This window comes from Argopecten irradians, chromosome 4 (assembly GCF_041381155.1).
Source record: "Argopecten irradians isolate NY chromosome 4, Ai_NY, whole genome shotgun sequence".
Taxonomy (NCBI): Eukaryota; Metazoa; Mollusca; class Bivalvia; order Pectinida; family Pectinidae; genus Argopecten; species Argopecten irradians.
Window position 1 is genome coordinate 23,346,758 of NC_091137.1, and position 19,377 is coordinate 23,366,134.

Genomic DNA, 19,377 nt, shown 5'->3' on the forward strand with positions numbered 1-19,377 from the left:
GCTTGATGCAGTGACTAGATAATAACTGTTGATCGGTGGTTTATCTCTGGGATTGCTTTGGAAATAGTAATTCATACCATAGAAGAAAATGACAGAAAAAACATATGTCCGTGTGCTCGTTTTTGAGCTATTGTCACTCAAAGATACCTAATTAATTGACAAAAATATTGGATTTCATGTGAATTTTGCCGTTTTGGCCATATACACCAGAAACTAAAGTCATTTTTTCCTAATCAGGTGTTTGATATGCATGGATGTTTGCATAATTTATTTTCCACTGGTCTTACAGAATGCACCTTTTTCAACCATTTTTGCCATATTTAACCCTTTATAGAAAAAGTCTTCAACTTTTGGAAATATCTTGCATATCAATCGGGAAAAGATTGTTCTTTCTAAATCAGGCAGAAAAATTGAGTGTCCGTGTGCTTACTTTTTTGCCCCATTTCAATATCTGTTATTTTTTTTATATATTTTAGAGTAAAAAATAAAAGTGCTAAAACTACCATTTAATGTTAAAATAAAGTGATAAAAGCGTATCATTTCGCAAATTAACGCTTAATATTTTAATTACCATGAAACTATAATGGATTTCAGCAAACATTAACTCGGTACAACTTAAAAAACTGGCACAGTGGTGATTTAAGCACACACAAAAATGGTAAAACTTTGGCTCTTCTCAAAGCAAAAAAATATATCTTCAAAATGGCCGCAAAATTTGTCATTTCTTAAAATCCCCGTAAAAATCAACTAAAATAAAAATGTATTTTTAAACAAAATTTACAACTGGCAACTTGCTACAGATATTGATAGATTTTATTTGAAAGTTTCATAACTTCTTTGATCTATGTCAAAACGAGACTTCAACGAGACTGAAACCTCAGAAGAATACATCCTTAAATGACCTTAGCTGTTGATATGACGTTCATCACAATCAAAGCAAACACATTTCATCATCTTTACAGTCACTTGCCGCTTTTACTGTATGGCCAAATTAAGGCAAATAACGTATATTGGGTTATATCTGACATTTAAAACGTGACCTTTATGACGTTACTTATGGTGACGTAGTAACGTCATGATCACTGTCAAAATGACTGTTCCATCTTGAGGATTAAATTGTCGTTGATGAACGATTTACTTATCTAACTTAGACAATGTTAATATTGTAAATATTAGTATTAAACTATCTTCCTATAAGATCTATGGTCTATATACATGTAGATATCCCAGCTTTGCAGACTATCATCTCATAATGTGCTAGTGCGCATTATGAAGATTGTCTGTAAAGCTTTAAAATCTAAATAGACCGTAGATTCCATAGGAAAACAGTCTAATGTATTTGTCTTTTACGAACGGCTAAATCGCACATTTTTTCAACAAAAGCATTGTTTTTTTGTTGTTTTTTTTGTTGTAAAAATTGTCTGCCATTTCTTCCAATTAGAAAGCAGAACTATTTTGAATTTTGATTTCAAACAATGTCCATCCTATTCTGCACAAGACCTGACCAGTTAAACGTCATTGATGACTTTTTTGTATTTTTGCGATAATTACATTTCAATAACTCAAAACTTTTGTTTAATACTTACTGGTATACATGTAAACAAGTATTAACAAGGCCCAACTTGTCTTGGTCACCGCCATGATTAGTGTACTGCCACTGTCTTCCTTGCACTCATCAAGGTAATTGTAACATAAATACACGGAGTAGGACTGTGTTTTAACAATTATAACGACTATATACAAGGGAGTTTAACGACAGCAAATAACTAAGTTGGATATAAATTATTTCTTAGTTATTTAATTAACTAAACAATATACTTTCCTAGTAGTTTCAAGTTATCCCAGAGGAATTATTTGGCAAAAAAAAATTAATCAGCTTAACCTCAGTGTTTGTATAATTATTCAGAAGAACAAAAAAAAACGTAGGCATTTTGATGATTAATTAGCAATTTATGGTTGCCTGCATTTTGAACAAGGTTACCAGTCATGGTCGCCGATAGTTGTCATGGTTTCCAAGCACATCGAAGGAAGCCATTGTAAAAATACTTTTTTTATTAATTTGACTGTTGTTTTAGTCCACGTAATATCATACGTCCTAAGAAGAAATATAGTCTTTGAAAGACATTGAAAGTTTTGTTTGAAATAGGAATCAAAAGTTTAATAAACGACCGACTTAAAACTAGCTTTCTAGTATGTCAAAAAAGTAGAAAATGTCTTTTATTTTCTTTAACGTTGGCCACATAGAATTCTTTCATAAACCGGTAAGGAAAGGACAGCGATTTATCACTCAAATAACACTTTTATTGTGCTTAAATATTGTTTCATCCAAATATTCGAACAAGTTTCAATAAATGTCAATTTTCACAATAAAATCCACCTTACATACTTTTCAGCTGAGTAAGCAAATAATAATTTCCGTGTGTTTCTGTCACCTTCTCAAGTCTAGACATATAATAGGAATATATGTATGTACTAACAAGTTATAGCTTGTCTATTCCTTGGTCATAAACAATTACCTATATGTTTAACATTAAGTTTAAAGTGTGTTCTCTTATAAATCAGCAAAGAACCTATGATACTTTGTATTGTAAACGCAGTGTAATGTCCCATACTGGCCACATAGACAATTAGATTGGGGCATATACTACGCAATATGCACACTAAACTACAGGTACGTTTAATTGCATCTCTCGAACCCTCGTAGGAATACAATGCCTACTTGTAAGTATTTTAGTTACTAAACATTGATCCCTCCCTCTGGACGATAAACGGTTGAATTTTGATAGAGGTATAAAGCCTTTTGAAACGTTATTTGAATATTACATCGTTTCACTAATTTCTTTTGTATACCGCGTTCGAATAAAAACAATCTTTTGGATTTTTGTATTGTTCTACTTCAGTCGTTAAACAATTATCAAAATTGTTATTTAGAACTAGAATACATATTTGACCCTCATGGAAACGTATCTAAATCCACGTTAACGATTTATGTGAACTAATTTTGCTATGTATATTATTGAGCCTCAATGAATCATAGCCTTCATTATTGTTAATTTGCCTGCAGTCAATATCCGGTCTCTTTTGGCAATCGATTTGGAGTTTAAAATAATGATGTTTTAGCAATTAGTGCTTCAGACGGACGGACGGAGTATCGCATACCCAATAACCATAACTAAGCCAAGTTTTAATTAAAAGACTTCGTCAACATTCTGACTCCTGCCAGATAATAAGAGATAACAACATGATGAATGGTCAATATTTGGTGATTACAATGTTGTCGATTGATAGATGTAAATTGAGTTACTGCAAGTATGTATTGCATTAGATAATTGATGTACATCGACTGTATCATCAAATTGCACTGATTGCACTTAGATTCATCTCTTCCAATGAGTTTGTCATATTTCAGCTTAAACTGTAAAACGACATCATCCGCCGACAGTATAAAGTGCAAATCAATAGAATTTCAATCATTTCCATTTACCTTTCATTTGGAAATACCTGACTGTTTTACAAAACATACTGAAATGCAATATAGTGTTAAACCTTTTCCTAACGACCACCTATGTAAAAGGACCGCCAGCTCTATAAGACTACTTTGGAGTTTCATATGTGTCCCAATTTAACACTCCTTTTACTGTTCACTAATTCAGATAGCAAAAGTGATAGTTAGTTTGAGAATACGAAAATGTAAACGTTTAATCGACATAAACGACATTTTATATATAACAATATATCTCTTTTTCCTTTTATTATTTTACTTTAATTTTTAAACAAGCAACACGCCCCTTTATACAAGATCTGCTGTTTTAATTACAAAACTATTTTCAGCACAACCATGTCTAATTCCATCAATTAGAAACCTAGCAAAATAACTTGGTTATTTCAGTGACCTCTTTTTAATTTTGCTGAGGTCGTTCTGTGACAATTGTATGTTCGCTATACTACGTACAGTGTCATCCGATTGATTAAATAGTTACATTATTACTGTTTAGTTTTGTGGTAAAGGACAAGAATAGCTAATGAGTGTCGAATGTATCCAATAATGAACGTTGTAATATTGAATTAGCTCTCTTTTCAAGGTCATACACCCAACATCGACTATTTCAAAAGTCATTGTGTTATTAATTAGGAGAGTATTTATGTAAGTATTTTCGACCTACTTATTTCTATGTAAATCAATGAAAACATTCCCATTAACATCGAAATGTTACGCACAGCAACCTACTGTCATTGACATTAAAGCGTCAAGTCATTAAGAAGATTGGAAAAATGAACAGAACTCAAGAACAGCTCAAGAGGTATCCTGAAGCATCCGTTACAAACATATATATACACACTTTGATCTAAATGTTTGACTTCATCGGAGTCTGTCTAATAACATCAACTTTGTATGGAAAGTAATTAAACGCTGATTTCCGCTGATACATATATATCTGTTTGAGAGAATTTGCACTGAAAATCATCCCAATATGATACAATCATAACACGAGAAACGCTTGTTTGTAGCAGGTTTATGGAGTTACGGGTAAGCACTCTGCATTAATCTCGTCTGTGTATGTCCATGTACCGCTAGGTAAACACGTGCTCTTAATTGATGTACCATTTAAATAGTATCCGGATCTGCATTTCAGAGATTTAGTTACCCCTACAGATCTCACATGCCAATCTTTCAGCTTCGAAATTTTAACACCAATATCACATTCTGGAACGAAAAAACGAACATAACATCAACCACTTTTTGACGTTTAGTGCAGATAACATTAAGGTAGACCGTCCCTTATGGTTACCTCTCAAGGATTTCCTTTATTTTTTTATATTTTGATTTTAGATATACCCTGATCACAAAAACCACATAAAAATCATCTGTCAACGGGTTAATTTTTCTTCCATGGTTGCTTAAAGATATGTACTAATGACTTAAGATTCCGGATTTTAAGGACTTTTAAATATATAATATTTCCTCTGTGTAACATCCCTTAACGTATAAAGAATATGCCTGTAATATGTTCATACCTTCTTTCAAATTATAAGTAAAGATTTAAAAAAAAAATGAAAATATTTTACAGCAATTTTATTTCCGTATTTGGTTTGTCCGTTTCCGGACGAAAATTAGTATAGCGGTATCTTACGATGAGTGCCTATATTGAAGCTCGAAACTCAAATGTTTCCATTCAAAACACCACTAACTTCCTTCGGCATCCATATAATGTACAAATTTATTTCTATTCTGCAAAAAGATAAGTATTCAATTATAACGATAACGGTCATTAATAAGTTACTACTGACGTGAATTTTTTTCATTTTGGGTCCCCCTAAATCAATGTGTATTCCATTGACTGTTTAGCGTCTATTATGATTCTTGGGTTTTACTTCATGCGCGAATCTACAAAGTTAGACTATATTTTCCAATTGCCACACCTTTAGATTGATACACTTCATGTAAACACTCGGAAAGGTTCCAGACAAAATATTTGCTCGAATGCTGATGTTAGAAGCGAGTTATAATAGATGGATACTGAGAAATTAAATACCTTTGCCGGGATCCGGATAGCGACGATACAAACGTATGACGTCAGAGAAGGGACGGTCTACATTAATTTAAGAAAATTACGCAGCAATACATGGTACATCAAGAAAATAACAATCTAAAAGAGCGTGAAAATCTATAAAGCTTGAAATTTGCATTGAGTTTAGCAAAAGAAAAATATTTATTTACTCGTCACAAAAATGAAAAAAACAATGAGACCGTTGATTAAAAAAACATCACTTTTTATATTTATGGCTTGAAAATCTTATTAAAAAAAGTTTCATCTGATTGTACGGACTGCAACAATGGCATCATGTTTCAGGGGTAAAAACACCCTCAAGCAATTTTTATTTTTACAGGATTAAATTAAGTTGTAATAATTAATCATACTGTACTTTCATCGCAAATTACTTCGCATTTTATTAAGAGCGCAAAGTGGTATTTGTGTTATAGCTCCAGGAAGCGAGCGTTCTATCTTCCACTGACTACAATCTTGGTAAAATTCGGACCAAACCACAATTCGGATCTAATGTTAGTTAGCGAAATTAAAACCACAAATAATGTTAAATAAGCACTGAACAAAGGTATGAAAGATTCATCTGTCTGATAGGTAACAAACTCACCTGTTATAATGCAGGTGTAGTTGTCGTTGCGGAGTGGAATACATCTCGTCCGTACAGGGCATGGTCTTGAAATACACCCACCAAGGTCTTCTGTCTGTAAGAGTCATACTAATTCATGATATGGTATACTGCAAATTTCTTTTCGTGACACATTGATTTTGCGGGTTTTTTCATACCTTATTACTTTTTCATAGCTATTTAATTTCGTAATACATTGCAAAGAGTCCTGTAGTGCTTGCACAAATGGAGTTGAAACTCCAGTAAATTGGTTAATTGTGTGATATACATATGGTTAGAAACAAAACAGTTTAGACAATAATGATATCTTACTAAATAAGATATATTTCAATGTACAAGTAAAAAAAAACCAAAAATCGACCACTCTTAAATGTGATTTCGAGAGTGTAAGCATCAACAAACAATCTGGTAAAGTCGATCTTCATGTGATAAATTGTCATGGATAAAAATAACTAAGGTAACTATGCAGTCATTGAACTCAAATGTTCCTAACTAACGTTACTCTTGGCATTCTTGTTTTAACGTCTATGAAACTGTCTTTGTCATTCTATTTTTATCTAATTTCCACCACCGATTAACTAACTGTTATTTAATCAATGTCTCTACTCACTTAAAAATACATTAATCTTATATTAAATAAAAAGCAAATCACTTTAAAATATCTAATGCCATTTGTGATACATCACATTGAACATGACTGATTATAACATACATAAAAAATACCAAATGTACTTGATTTTCTGAAACATATTTCTACGAAAGGTTTACATATAATTGTTTATGTTATTGTAAAATAATTAAGAAGCGTTGTAGGTATACTTACCATGTTTACTGTATAAAGTCCAATATATAGAAACGCGGTTACGTTTACAAGTTTTTGTGGGTCCTGCAGGTCGTCCGTGTCATATAACCAACACTCAAACAATGTGTGTTTATAAGAAATCGACATACATTCAGATCTCAGAAAACATTCTTTGATGCACCGATTAACACTTATGTTCCTGAGTAAGCTGTATGCACCTCTTAACCTTAAACCTTTTTGAATAGATAGACAACCTTGTCTATTACATAGCGATAAACAAAAAATACCTAAAAGCAAAAAAGGTAAAATAAAACTCTTGATCACAAATACATCCAAAACCATTACTGCATGTGGATTAATTGTGTAATTAAGACACTTTTGTCAACATGATGTTTCGACAAATTATAGATTCCGTTGTTTTGTTGTCACATATCCATGTTAAACTATTATCCACACTCCGAATGCCTAATGTCATATGTGCACTAAATCGACGCCGTTGTACTTGAATTTCACTACATTATATAATCTATAATGTTTAGTATGCAATGGTCCACCTCCTGCCGATTGCATTGTGATTATCTTCCATTTGATAATTAACTACATTATACCATATAAAACTTAAACTTATTAACGTATGGGTATAGACTGGCATGGCTACAGCATTGATTTTACATGATATTAGATCATCAAGAGTAAACTAACGTGGGGTATTTATCTAACAGTATGTTCGTGTATTACATCACATCGCTAAGACAGTGAGTTTACTGAAATTACTACAATGCTGCAGCATTACCATACTAAACAGGAGTAAAAACTAATTGATCAATCTGTTTCGTTTGCCAAAAGAATAAAAATGAAAAACTTTCCCCCTGACCTAACATGTAACCATCCGTGTATTAACGAATACTATCACTTATAGTCATTAACATGCAACAGTGTTACCATACATGATTTGGCGTTCTTAGATAAATCACGATAGTTGATCTTCGGTTTTTATTTCAGTAAAACAAGTTTTAAAAGATCTATGTAAGATATTGTGCTGATATCTACCACTTAAAAGGGAAATTCAGTAAGACTAATTTTGTGATGTAACCACGAATGTGACATAAATGTATTGTTCTACACTCCTTATGAAACCTATAACAAACAATATTGACATTAGTACTTTAATTAATGCGGCAGGCCTTTGAAATGCTATATCGTATAACAATACTATTAAGCAGGTCGATTACGTAGGCTGTACCCATACATACGTAGGCTGTACCCATACCCAATGAAATTAGTACTTCAATTGATGAGGCGGGCCGTTGAAATTCAATATCGTATATCAATACTATTAAGCATGTCGATTATGTACCCGAGCCAATGTCACCTGAGTTGATGGAATAATTGTTGGACACGAACATGCACCTAGTAAGGTGAACAAACTACTGTAAGAGCGAATTGAGTAGTTTTAGACAAAAGGCAAGTACCAGGGTTCGGCAAACAAGATGTCCGACCACCTTGAATGATGAAATAGCTAAATGAGTTTTTAAATCGTCTAATTTTTTCTGCATTTTTACATCGAATATTCACTCCTTCGGGAAGTCTGGTTCCATTATATTTGTATTATCCAATGTATTTTATCAAATATTGTGTAAGAAGGGGAGCTCTTAAAGGTTACTAGTAGGTTCTCAATATTTCTAAGTGTACATGTTTCAGTTCATATAACTTCAGTTATTGACATTAACGTTAAACAATAATGATCAGAAATAGCATGGAGATTAAAAAAAAACAAAAAAACATTGACTTAGATAATTGACCAATAATTCACCGAGTTATGTTAAATTATTTTCATACAATACGATATTCAAATAGAATTTGGTCGTAATCAAATAATACACAATAGAGTTTAGTTCTTGGTGTGTGGCTATTTTAAGAATAATGAAAAGTAGAGACGGAAGCGCAATCAATTTGTTAAAACTTTTGTGGAAAATCAATGTTAACAGTCTAAGAATGAATTCTTTTTACATGTAAAAGTAATGTTAATAGGTCGATATTTAGTTTTTCAATACCTTTGAAGAAATCGATTGAATCTCAAAGGATAAAATGCTCTGAGTATGATATAGAAATCGATATTAAAGTTTAACAGTAGGTAACTATAAGTTCAGTTCAGTTCAGTTCATTATTACTTTGAACCATTTGGTTTACCAGTACAGTTTATATATATATATATTAAGAATAAAAAATATCATTTTATTTACTTTAGCTTAGATATATAAGCTTAAGTAAATAAACAATCGCCTGAAGATAGCCCGAAAGGCTTGAAAACGTTAGCGAAAAGGAATGCCGTGTTGATATTTTTTATTCTTAATATCTACTGATGCACTTACTGATGTCTTTTAAAAGTTTAAATATATATATATAGTGCAGACAATACAATTTGTACAGACACACAACACACTCGCAGCGTATTCGTATGTAGTGGTTAGCGACATCTCACATAACGATACATCACATTCGTCACATTTATTTTTAACTTTCATATTATATTTTCATTCATTATTAACATATACCATTAATATGTTATTGTCACATTATGTATCAATGACGCAACTCTCATCTTATATTGATAAGTTACTTACAGTAAAACTTAATTTTTCATTATTGGTCTCATATTATATCTCTATTTTACTCACAATACATTCATTAAATTTTTAATCATATATAAGATTTGAACGTTAAAGTAGACTCCCTTGATGGATATTTTTAGTGTAGTTCATATGAATTGAATTTTTACTATTAAAGGTTTGAACATTACGTGTTTGAATGTTTTAGGAAACGCGCCTCGCAGTGGAAAAAAATCTAAAATTAAGTAGGGGGATGGGCAAAGAAGAGATGCCCCCCCCCTCTCCGTCCTCGGAAACGGAGGGGAGGGGGCATGTTTAACCCTCCCGCGCCCGCTCCGCTTTCTACACCCCTGTCTTACTTAATAACATTGTTGAGCAGTACTTGTACAATAGTGACATATTCACAAACATTTTTTTTCTTTATTTTGATGAAATACACTACCTTTAATTGTCCTGACCTGAAATTCACAAAAATCCTCATGTACAGTAACTTAAAGTTACAAGGGGACTAAAACACGTCAATCATTGGTGTTTGAATATTGATATTTGATAATAAATGATATAGACTCTTTTGGTATCATTTACACAATGAAAATGAAATAATATCATTGACAGCTAATTACGTACGTCAATATATCAGTAGACTGAGTATTCATTTATCCAATTAATCGTTATAACAAAAACTTTTCTCATATACCATGTATATGGGTCAAGCAAGAGTTGTCTTCCTTCTAATACTCATACACAATAGTAAAGAAGGAAGACTTTTCTTTATCGTGTGTATCTTGTTGTACATTCTAACATGATTCATTAAACACCATCAACACAAACAACACGTGATATCAATGGTTTTATCCAAGATCTTTTCTATCTAAGCTTTTTTTAGGGCAACATTTGTTTGATGACCTACCAGTCAACAGGCAAATCTAATTCCTCTCGGTGTTAGGGCAAACCCTGTCAATTATAAACACTTCATCGGGTTGATTCCAGCGCCTCATGAAAAGAATTTTGAATGTGAACTTGTATGGCATGAAATAACTGTATATTGCTGTTGCAAAAGTAGCCTAATGTAAAAGTCATTTTAGATAAATTTAATTCAATACAACGAAAACCAATGTATAAGTCATTTTAGATAAATTTAATTCAATACAACGAAAACCAATGTAAAGGTCATTCTAGGAAAACCATTGTAAAAATCATTTTAGATAGACTGATTTCAATTAAACAAAAACCATTGTAAAACGTCATTTTAGATCAATTAAATTCAATGTAACGACAGCCACGGTAAAAGTAATTTCAGATAAATATAATTCAATACCATTTTAGATAAATTGAATTCAATGTAACGAAAATTGGTTTTATATAAAGAGAACTATAAATGCAACGAAAAACAACGTAAAAGTCATTTTAGATAAAGAGAAACTCAATGCACCAAAAAATCTATGTAATTCATATAAATATTTAAAGCTGCAATTAGCCTTGTGTAACAATGAAACACGGTTGACGTTGATTGTTTTACGTACATTCTATATTTGTAAAAGTATTATAGACTCAAAGATGAAGGTATTTGGTCTGTAAACAGATCGGCTTGGTACATATGCTGTTATTCTATGGTAGATTCACAGCAGTTTTTAATTAGAAATATACACATCACAAGGATTTACATGACTAATGTGTTTGTTTTTGCTATGCCTTGTGAAAAAATCAATATGGCAAGCTATTTCTTGATTTATTGATATGGGAGTTTTCCGGAGAATAACCTAAATTTTAAGACATATTGAAATCTCTTTTTTAAAAAGCACAAGCCAAAAATATTAAACATTCTACCATCAGTCATTGTAAGTTAAGATAGTAAAGCAATAATCTTGCTTTTCCTGTCAATAAAGCAGAATTAAACTTTATATACTTAATTTGTAAATGTAGAAAAGGCTTAAAGTTGATTAAATTTATGAATAGTGTAAAATATATGTTTATAAGATTAAAAAGGTTTTTACATTGTAAAATCGAAGGAAAAGAAAAAAGTGTATAGGTTTAGTTTATGAGAATGAGACTTGTAAAATTAATATATAATATAATATATATATATATATCAATAATTCAATTTTGCCTGTTACGAGCATTTTCATTGGCTTAAGAATTTACTTTATCAGCCCATAAAGGAAAAAATGACTTTCCTTTGGCTTAGTTGACGACGTAATCATTTCATAGACAAAAGAGTCCCGAAATGAATTTGAATATTGAAGAGATTATCTTCAGTAACTTGAATTATAATGATTAATTTGAAAAGATTTTTTATGTTATTGAGATATAACACAAAAATCTCAGTGTACTCCCATCATAAACCGAGAGTACACACAGATTTTTGTGTTATATCTCCATAACATAAAAAATAGATTCAAGTTAATCCTTAAAATAACAAAATGCTTAGTAAAAAGCCAGTAACATTTAGGAGTCCTATAACGTAAACAAAGCAATATGGTATATAACTTAATCACTATAGGAGTCTATGTTGTATGAAGCCTGATAGTGTTTACCAACTTTATTTAACATCTATTTCGTGATTTAAACTCATTTGATTCTACTGTACCTCTGTTTGAAACATGTTCATAGCGACGAATTTCGCAATCATAAACAAAATCCATGGAATTTGTTTACAAGGGGAAATAACTATGGCAAATTCATGTGTTTAATTTCAGTCTACAAATTTCTTCAATCTGCATGTTACATGTATCTATTTACATTGCTCAACATTTAGAACAAAGGTAATGAAAAATGGGTCAAATCTGGAACTACATTAATGTAACCAGAATAAAAAATGTCCAATGATAAGTGATTAATTATTGTCTTCAAAGTCTTAAAAACCTTTTATCACATTAGTCCTTCTTCCGTCATTGCAGATTGCTATGGCTGATACTAAAGGTTCATTGATATATATGTACATCTGAATCACTTGATTATATTGCATCGTTTTCGTTATGTTTATAATAAGGAGTCACGACAATGTCTCAATGACTTAATATTACTGTATAAAAGTATGACGAATCAAAACTAGTCCATGTCTTATCTGGATTCCTTTGTATTCCGGAGTAATTGTATGACATTTTCTTTCAAAAATTATCGTTATTTTAATCTACGTAAGTTCAGCAGCGTTCCAAATCATCTTTCTTTTACGATTCGTCCTTGAGAAAATTGTCAAACATTGAACACGGAATCAAATAGTATTGAATAACTTTCATTAATACCATGGGCTATGAGAATGTTTATACAAATATTGGATATTAATATTTGTTTAACCAGGTATGGCAGTAAAAGTGCAACAAAATCCAGACGTGTGTTGACGTCTTTTAGCGAAACACAACCTTTAAAATACCGTTCACAGAAATTTACAATAATGTTACACTAATGAATCAAAACAAAAGAGAATGTCATAAATTGCTACTGCAAACGTACAGAAAGTTACAATTTATATATCCTGGCGAAATCATCCGGGGCCTCCTCTCATGTTGCGCGAGAAACGCCTTCGTACGAGATCATATACAGAGGGGAATTCGGGAGTGCATGTTCACTATCGATTTTTTTTCTCTCATCTTACGTGAGAAACGTCTTTTTTAAAGAAGATGACTCTGATGATAGCGAGTCTCCAACCCAGTATGAGAAATGACAACTTTACAATGATTTGTGATAACAATCGTACTATTCCAGAATGGAAATCAGATGACGTGATCTTGTCACTGTTTATCTCTAAGGAACACCAGTGGTGTTAGACATTTCTGTGGGAGCTGTTGTGTTATAGCCAAGTGTTGTAGATTCTGGTTTAGGTAGACAGACAGCATCGATTTCATCAGTGTATGACCAAGTACCATTTGAAAGGCATGTGCTTGTAATTACAGTTCCGTTGAGGTAATAATCCGGGGCACATTTTAAGGTTTTCGTCCGGCCTACAGGACGCCAGTTCCAGCCCCATGAGTGACTAATTGAGACACCACGATCACATTCTAAAATAAAGAGAAAATTTATTTATGTATTTAGATTTAATACTAATTGATTATCACCAAAATCAATGGATACGAAAATGTATTTACATATGCCCCTATATAGTCAACGGAATGCGAGCTGTGTACAAATTAGCGTAATCGCATTGACGTATGAATACAAATGCAGTGCAGGTTCTTACTACTTCTAGTTCACGCCTCGATATGATTTTGCGTCATGTCATAACTTGACGGATTTCATAAACAGTAAAGAGTTTTTTTTAGATCCAATTAAATATGTATTTGACATCAAAACAAAAGATGTGTTCAAGCATTGTAACGGTAATAAACAACAAAATGATTCGCTGGTCGGGGCTACAACCGGGGGCTTTCCTCAGGAACGATCAGGAAATTCCATAGTTACATGTACATCAGTATGTGTGTACGGTCAATCATCTCGCCTAGATATACAGAACATCTGATTGTCGGAGAACCATTCTGGGAGCGTCTAAGCAAACAATAGGTAAACAGGTCATGTTCAGGATTCCAGGAAAAAACGGAAATAAACGGTACAGGTAGCATATCCAAAACAGTATCATTACCCCCCGTCTTTGCATTCAAAATAGGCCTAACACGTTACACACACGTACATGCAAACACTTGTCTATCCTCCGTACTATAAAAATAAAAGTCGTGACTATGAAGAATTTAGTCTATATCGCGTTCGTAGACCGATACATTAATAACAAACGTTCAGCAGCTCAACGGTCATACCATCAATAGGCTATATCACAGTAACTTTCCTCGGTTGAAAATCAAATAATGCGGCTCGCTCCACTTCGGACCGCATCACTACCCTGACAACGATACATGTACATACCGGCTGTCGTTCCGCCTCGGTTATCTCAATTTTTATTCGAAATAGACATTATTGATATATGATAAATTGAAAAAAAAAATCAAAAATAATTGAAAGCTGTCATTGATAAATTCAACAATTGGAACTATATCTTCGATCATCCTGATTACCGTAGTTACCCAGCTTAGCAACCAACATCGTTTTAAGTTTGATCATGAACATGTAAAACTAGATTAACGCGCTACATTGAATAAAAACACTGTTCAATCTCCATATTTTAAATTTGATTATAATGCATACACTAAAGACCATTAGACCTCTAAGAAAATTCTTCATAAAAAACTTATGTGGAAAAAATGATTTCAAAGCATGGATGACATAGATTTGATTAAGGTCTGCTGTGAGCTGTGGGTTTCGAAGTTACAATCACAAACATTCAGACGAGTAAAAAGTATAATCCATTGTCCATTACATAAACACAAAGGGAAGTTTTCATGTATCATAAAGCAGGTCATTATGGAAATACAGACAAAACTATCCAATTGTGACAGATACCGGTGGCAACTTCTAGAATGAAACTTTTCAGTTTTCTATGACATGGCCGTGTGACATGTTTTGTCGGTACACTATGTAAAGAAGTTTCGTCTTTCCTTCGCTTTTTCAGAACAATGTAAGCAAATCACGTAACAACCATAGGTCTTAAAAATGACACTAAAGAATATTCCCAACACATTGTTAAACAGTCGTAGTTTAAATTCGAACTGTATTTCAAAATGTATCAAAAATGTTGTCGATGCGATCTGCCCCTTTATCAGGACACCAAAAGAACAAAATCTCATAATGTACATGTGACTATCCTACTACTATTAAAGTTTTATTAAAAAACTGTTAAATCTCATTATCAAGTATGTGCATTGGAAAGATATAGGACATTACCAGAAAATTCATAATCTAATGATCAATGAAAGGGTCGAAAGAAGTTAGATACTTCTAAATCATTTAGTGATAGAGTCTTAAAGATTAACTTATTCAACATTGATGAATGTCATAACTTACTTACCTGAAATTATACATGTGTAATTATTGTTCTTTATCGGTATGCATCTCGTGCGGAGAGGGCACGGTCTACTGGCACAACCCTCTAAGCCACTTGTCTGAAAAAGGGATCAAAATTTTCTAAATCTCTTTTCTCAATTTAAAGCGGAAAACATCATGTTCGGAAGTAAATCATTTTCTCTCATACCTTTTGGTTTGATACTGGCTGGTCTCATGCAATGCTCTGACGCATTATTGCATGACTACCTCGTGACGTCACAGCGTCAAAAAATACTGTTTTGTCGGTACAATTTTAACTCTTTTTCAGAAGTTAGGCTGAGTTACTTTATAAACTAACAATGTGATCATATTTGGAAAATTGACTTGCAGTCGCGTTTTTTTTAAGATTTTTTTTCTTTCAAAATGGAAAATTGTAGTAGTAAAATTGCAATAAAAAATCGAAGTAGAAGAGGAAAATACTTTTTTTATATGTGGATATGAAGAATATTTGTACACGAGGGTCACAAAATGTTGTAAAACTCGAGGCTTGCAACATTTTGTGACCCCCGGGTAAAATATCCCTATCCTTCATATCCACATATAAGAGAGCCGTATATTATTTCTTTGTTCTAACTCATAATTATACTAGTGCTTAGACGGATCCCTTCGATTTTTTTATAACCCTTTACCTGGCTGGAGAAAACCCTAGAAGAATTATCATAAACAGATAATATGAAAGCAATAGTTTATGCAATATGACAGCTGATATTCAAAAGTAGCGACACAATATGAAACTGTGTAATATAACGTTGTCGATGGTGTCAAAAATGCTGCCAAGAAGAAGAAAGATTTAGAAACAGGAAGACCAAGATTTCAGTTATAACTAATAACTAATCAAAAAGTGCATGTGCGCCCACCAAGCACCGCAAACACGAACACTCCATACATTCCATTTCAAGTAAAGAACCAACTATTTTTACATTGAAAAAAACACACACACAACCACATAAACCAGGCCAACAAACCAATTGTCTTGCCTCCAGACCAAATATCATCACACGACAGAATTAACATTTTGTAACACTTATTTCCAGTGTGATGTTTTACACTTTATCATTCACACAATGAATCATTCGTGGATCAGCCAGCCTTCGCAACGTTTCGGCGGAACATTCAAAGACATCACGATCAGAAGTCAATACGAAATGACGTAACAAAACTGGTGACTGAGGAAAGTTAAAGTTGGTTGCGAGTTCTTAGTTCCTAGTTACGTTTATTAAACTAGGAACTCGTAACCAAGTTCGGGCCTCTGTTGATTGATATACTTCATGCACACAAGTATTATAACTTGTCATTGTATCAGAAACAGATGTTAATTTGGTAATGATTTCTGAAGTGTTATAAATTAAATCTAAATCTATTGAATCCTAGAAGAAGAGATAATAATGACGAAATAATCTGTAGATGAATCCTCTCAAATTTAACTTACAAGCGTAGATAAAGATAATGACGAAATGATCCGAAGATTGTATTAATCATCTCACATTTAACTTACAAGTGTAGATGATAATAATGACGAAATGGTCCCAGGATGAATACTTTCACATGTAACTTACCAGCGTAGATAAAAATATTGACGAAATGGTCCCAGGATGAATACTTTCACATGTAATTTACCAGCGTAAATAATAATAATTACGAAATGGTCCCAGGATGAATACTTTCACATGTAACTTACCAGCGTAGATAAAAATAATGACGAAATGGTCCCAGGATGAATACTTTCACATGTAACTTACCAGCGTAGATAAAAATAATGACGAAATGGTCCCAGTATGAATACTTTCACATGTAACTTACCAGCGTAGATAAAAATAATGACGAAATGGTCCCCAGGATGAATACTTTCACATGTAACTTACCAGCGTAGATAAAAATAATGACGAAATGGTCCCAGGATGAATACTTTCACATGTAACTTACCAGCGTAGATAAAAATAATGACGAAATGGTCCCATGATGAATACTTTCACATGTAACTTACCAGCGTAGATAAAAATAATGACGAAATGGTCCCAGGATGAATACTTTCACATGTAATTTACCAGCGTAAATAATAATAATTACGAAATGGTCCGAGGATGAATACTTTCACATGTAACTTACCAGCGTAAATGATAATAATTACGAAATGGTCCCAGGATGAATACTTTCACATGTAACTTACCAGCGTAGATAAAAATAATGACGAAATGGTCCCAGGATGAATACTTTCACATGTAACTTACCAGCGTAGATAAAGATAATGACGAAATGGTCCCAGGATGAATACTTTCACATGTAACTTACCAGCGTAGATAAAAATAATGACGAAATGGTCCCAGGATGAATACTTTCACATGTAACTTACCAGCGTAGATAAAGATAATGACGAAATGGTCCCAGGATGAATACTTTCACATGTAACTTACCAGCGTAGATAAAAATAATGACGAAATGGTCCCAGGATGAATACTTTCACATGTAATTTACCAGCGTAAATAATAATAATTACGAAATGGTCCCAGGATGAATACTTTCACATGTAACTTACCAGCGTAGATAAAAATAATGACGAAATGGTCCCAGGATGAATACTTTCACATGTAACTTACCAGCGTAGATAAAAATAATGACGAAATGGTCCCAGGATGAATACTTTCACATGTAACTTACCAGCGTAGATAAAAATAATTACGAAATGGTCCCAGGATGAATACTTTCACATGTAATTTACCAGCGTAGATAAAAATAATGATAAATCCTTTCACATGTAACTTACCAGCGAAGATAATGATCATGACGAAATGATCCGAAGATGAATACTTTCACATGTAACTCACCAGCGAAGACAATGATCATGACGAAATGATCCGAAGATGAATCCTTCACATGTAACTTACCAGCGTCCATGAATGCATTCCCACATACGATGAAGTATTAGAAGCAATGACCCTGGACGGATGTATCAAACCGTCAGATGAATGTGTCTTACATTGGTTATTTGTTGTGTTGAAGGTGATAGACAGACATTCTGATCGAAGAAAACATTCACGTGCACACCTTGTAATGGAATATTGGTGTACAAAATATATTCCATAGCCATCGAATCGCATTTTCGGCTGAATTTCAAAATGATCACAGGTACTTCTAAATAACAAAACAGTCATAACACTGTTAAGTAAGGCAATTAATATTAATATTAATGACATGGTTATTTGTTAAGTTACATTTACGCAATTCAGAATCGTACTGGATGCTCCCGTGGCTTTGCTTATACTAAAGTCTCCGAATTTTTGTTGTGTCACATATACTCAATAAAGAACATATTAGCACCTTATTCCAGTGACAAGTTTACTGGCTTACTTCTTTCTTGTTTGCCAATACGGTATCACAACAGAGATATATATATTAAAAAAAAAACTTTATAAATTGATTACTATATCGTATAAATAGCATTATGTATGGCCAGGATTCCAATGGTTTTCCTGAAAAAACAACACCTGTTCCCTTCTCACATTCATTTCTTGTGTAAATAAATAGATTTTTATCGCTTTGAAACTCTACACGAAAGGGAATCAAGAAATAGAATATGCTGTGGTATTAGAAGGTATCAAACATTTACTGTGTTACAGTAGACAATTACATGGTCTTAAGTAAATACAGACACAAAATAAGACGTAGAACACAAATAAACCCAAGGTGATGCGTAATACATTAGAACTTCAGTACCTAATTAAAGCTGTAAAGCATAGGCATTCATTGCTGTTCTCTGAAAGCAATTAACGGTTTGAATGACGGAAGTGTTGTACAAATAATTCAACAGCACGAAGATGGATATATACAATTAGCGACCGGAGGTTGGTTTTTTTTTCACTGCTTAGATTTAAC

At 32.8% G+C, this 19,377-nt stretch overlaps 1 protein-coding gene and 1 long non-coding RNA gene across 2 annotated transcripts; both read right to left on the minus strand.

The window, feature by feature from the left end:
* Nucleotides 1-3,790: 3,790 nt before the first annotated feature.
* LOC138322434 (uncharacterized) lies at nt 3,791-7,575 on the minus strand. Its single transcript, XR_011208394.1, has 3 exons — nt 6,995-7,575; nt 6,154-6,247; nt 3,791-4,705 (listed from the first exon to the last, which is right to left on the minus strand). It is a non-coding gene; the product is annotated as an uncharacterized lncRNA (long non-coding RNA).
* Nucleotides 7,576-9,787: 2,212 nt separating this feature from the next.
* LOC138321023 (uncharacterized) lies at nt 9,788-18,839 on the minus strand. Its single transcript, XM_069264406.1, has 3 exons — nt 18,390-18,839; nt 15,473-15,566; nt 9,788-13,577 (listed from the first exon to the last, which is right to left on the minus strand). Exons 1-3 carry the CDS (start codon nt 18,696-18,698, stop codon nt 13,324-13,326), a joined length of 657 nt encoding a protein of 218 aa, XP_069120507.1. The 5' UTR covers nt 18,699-18,839; the 3' UTR covers nt 9,788-13,323.
* Nucleotides 18,840-19,377: the final 538 nt, after the last annotated feature.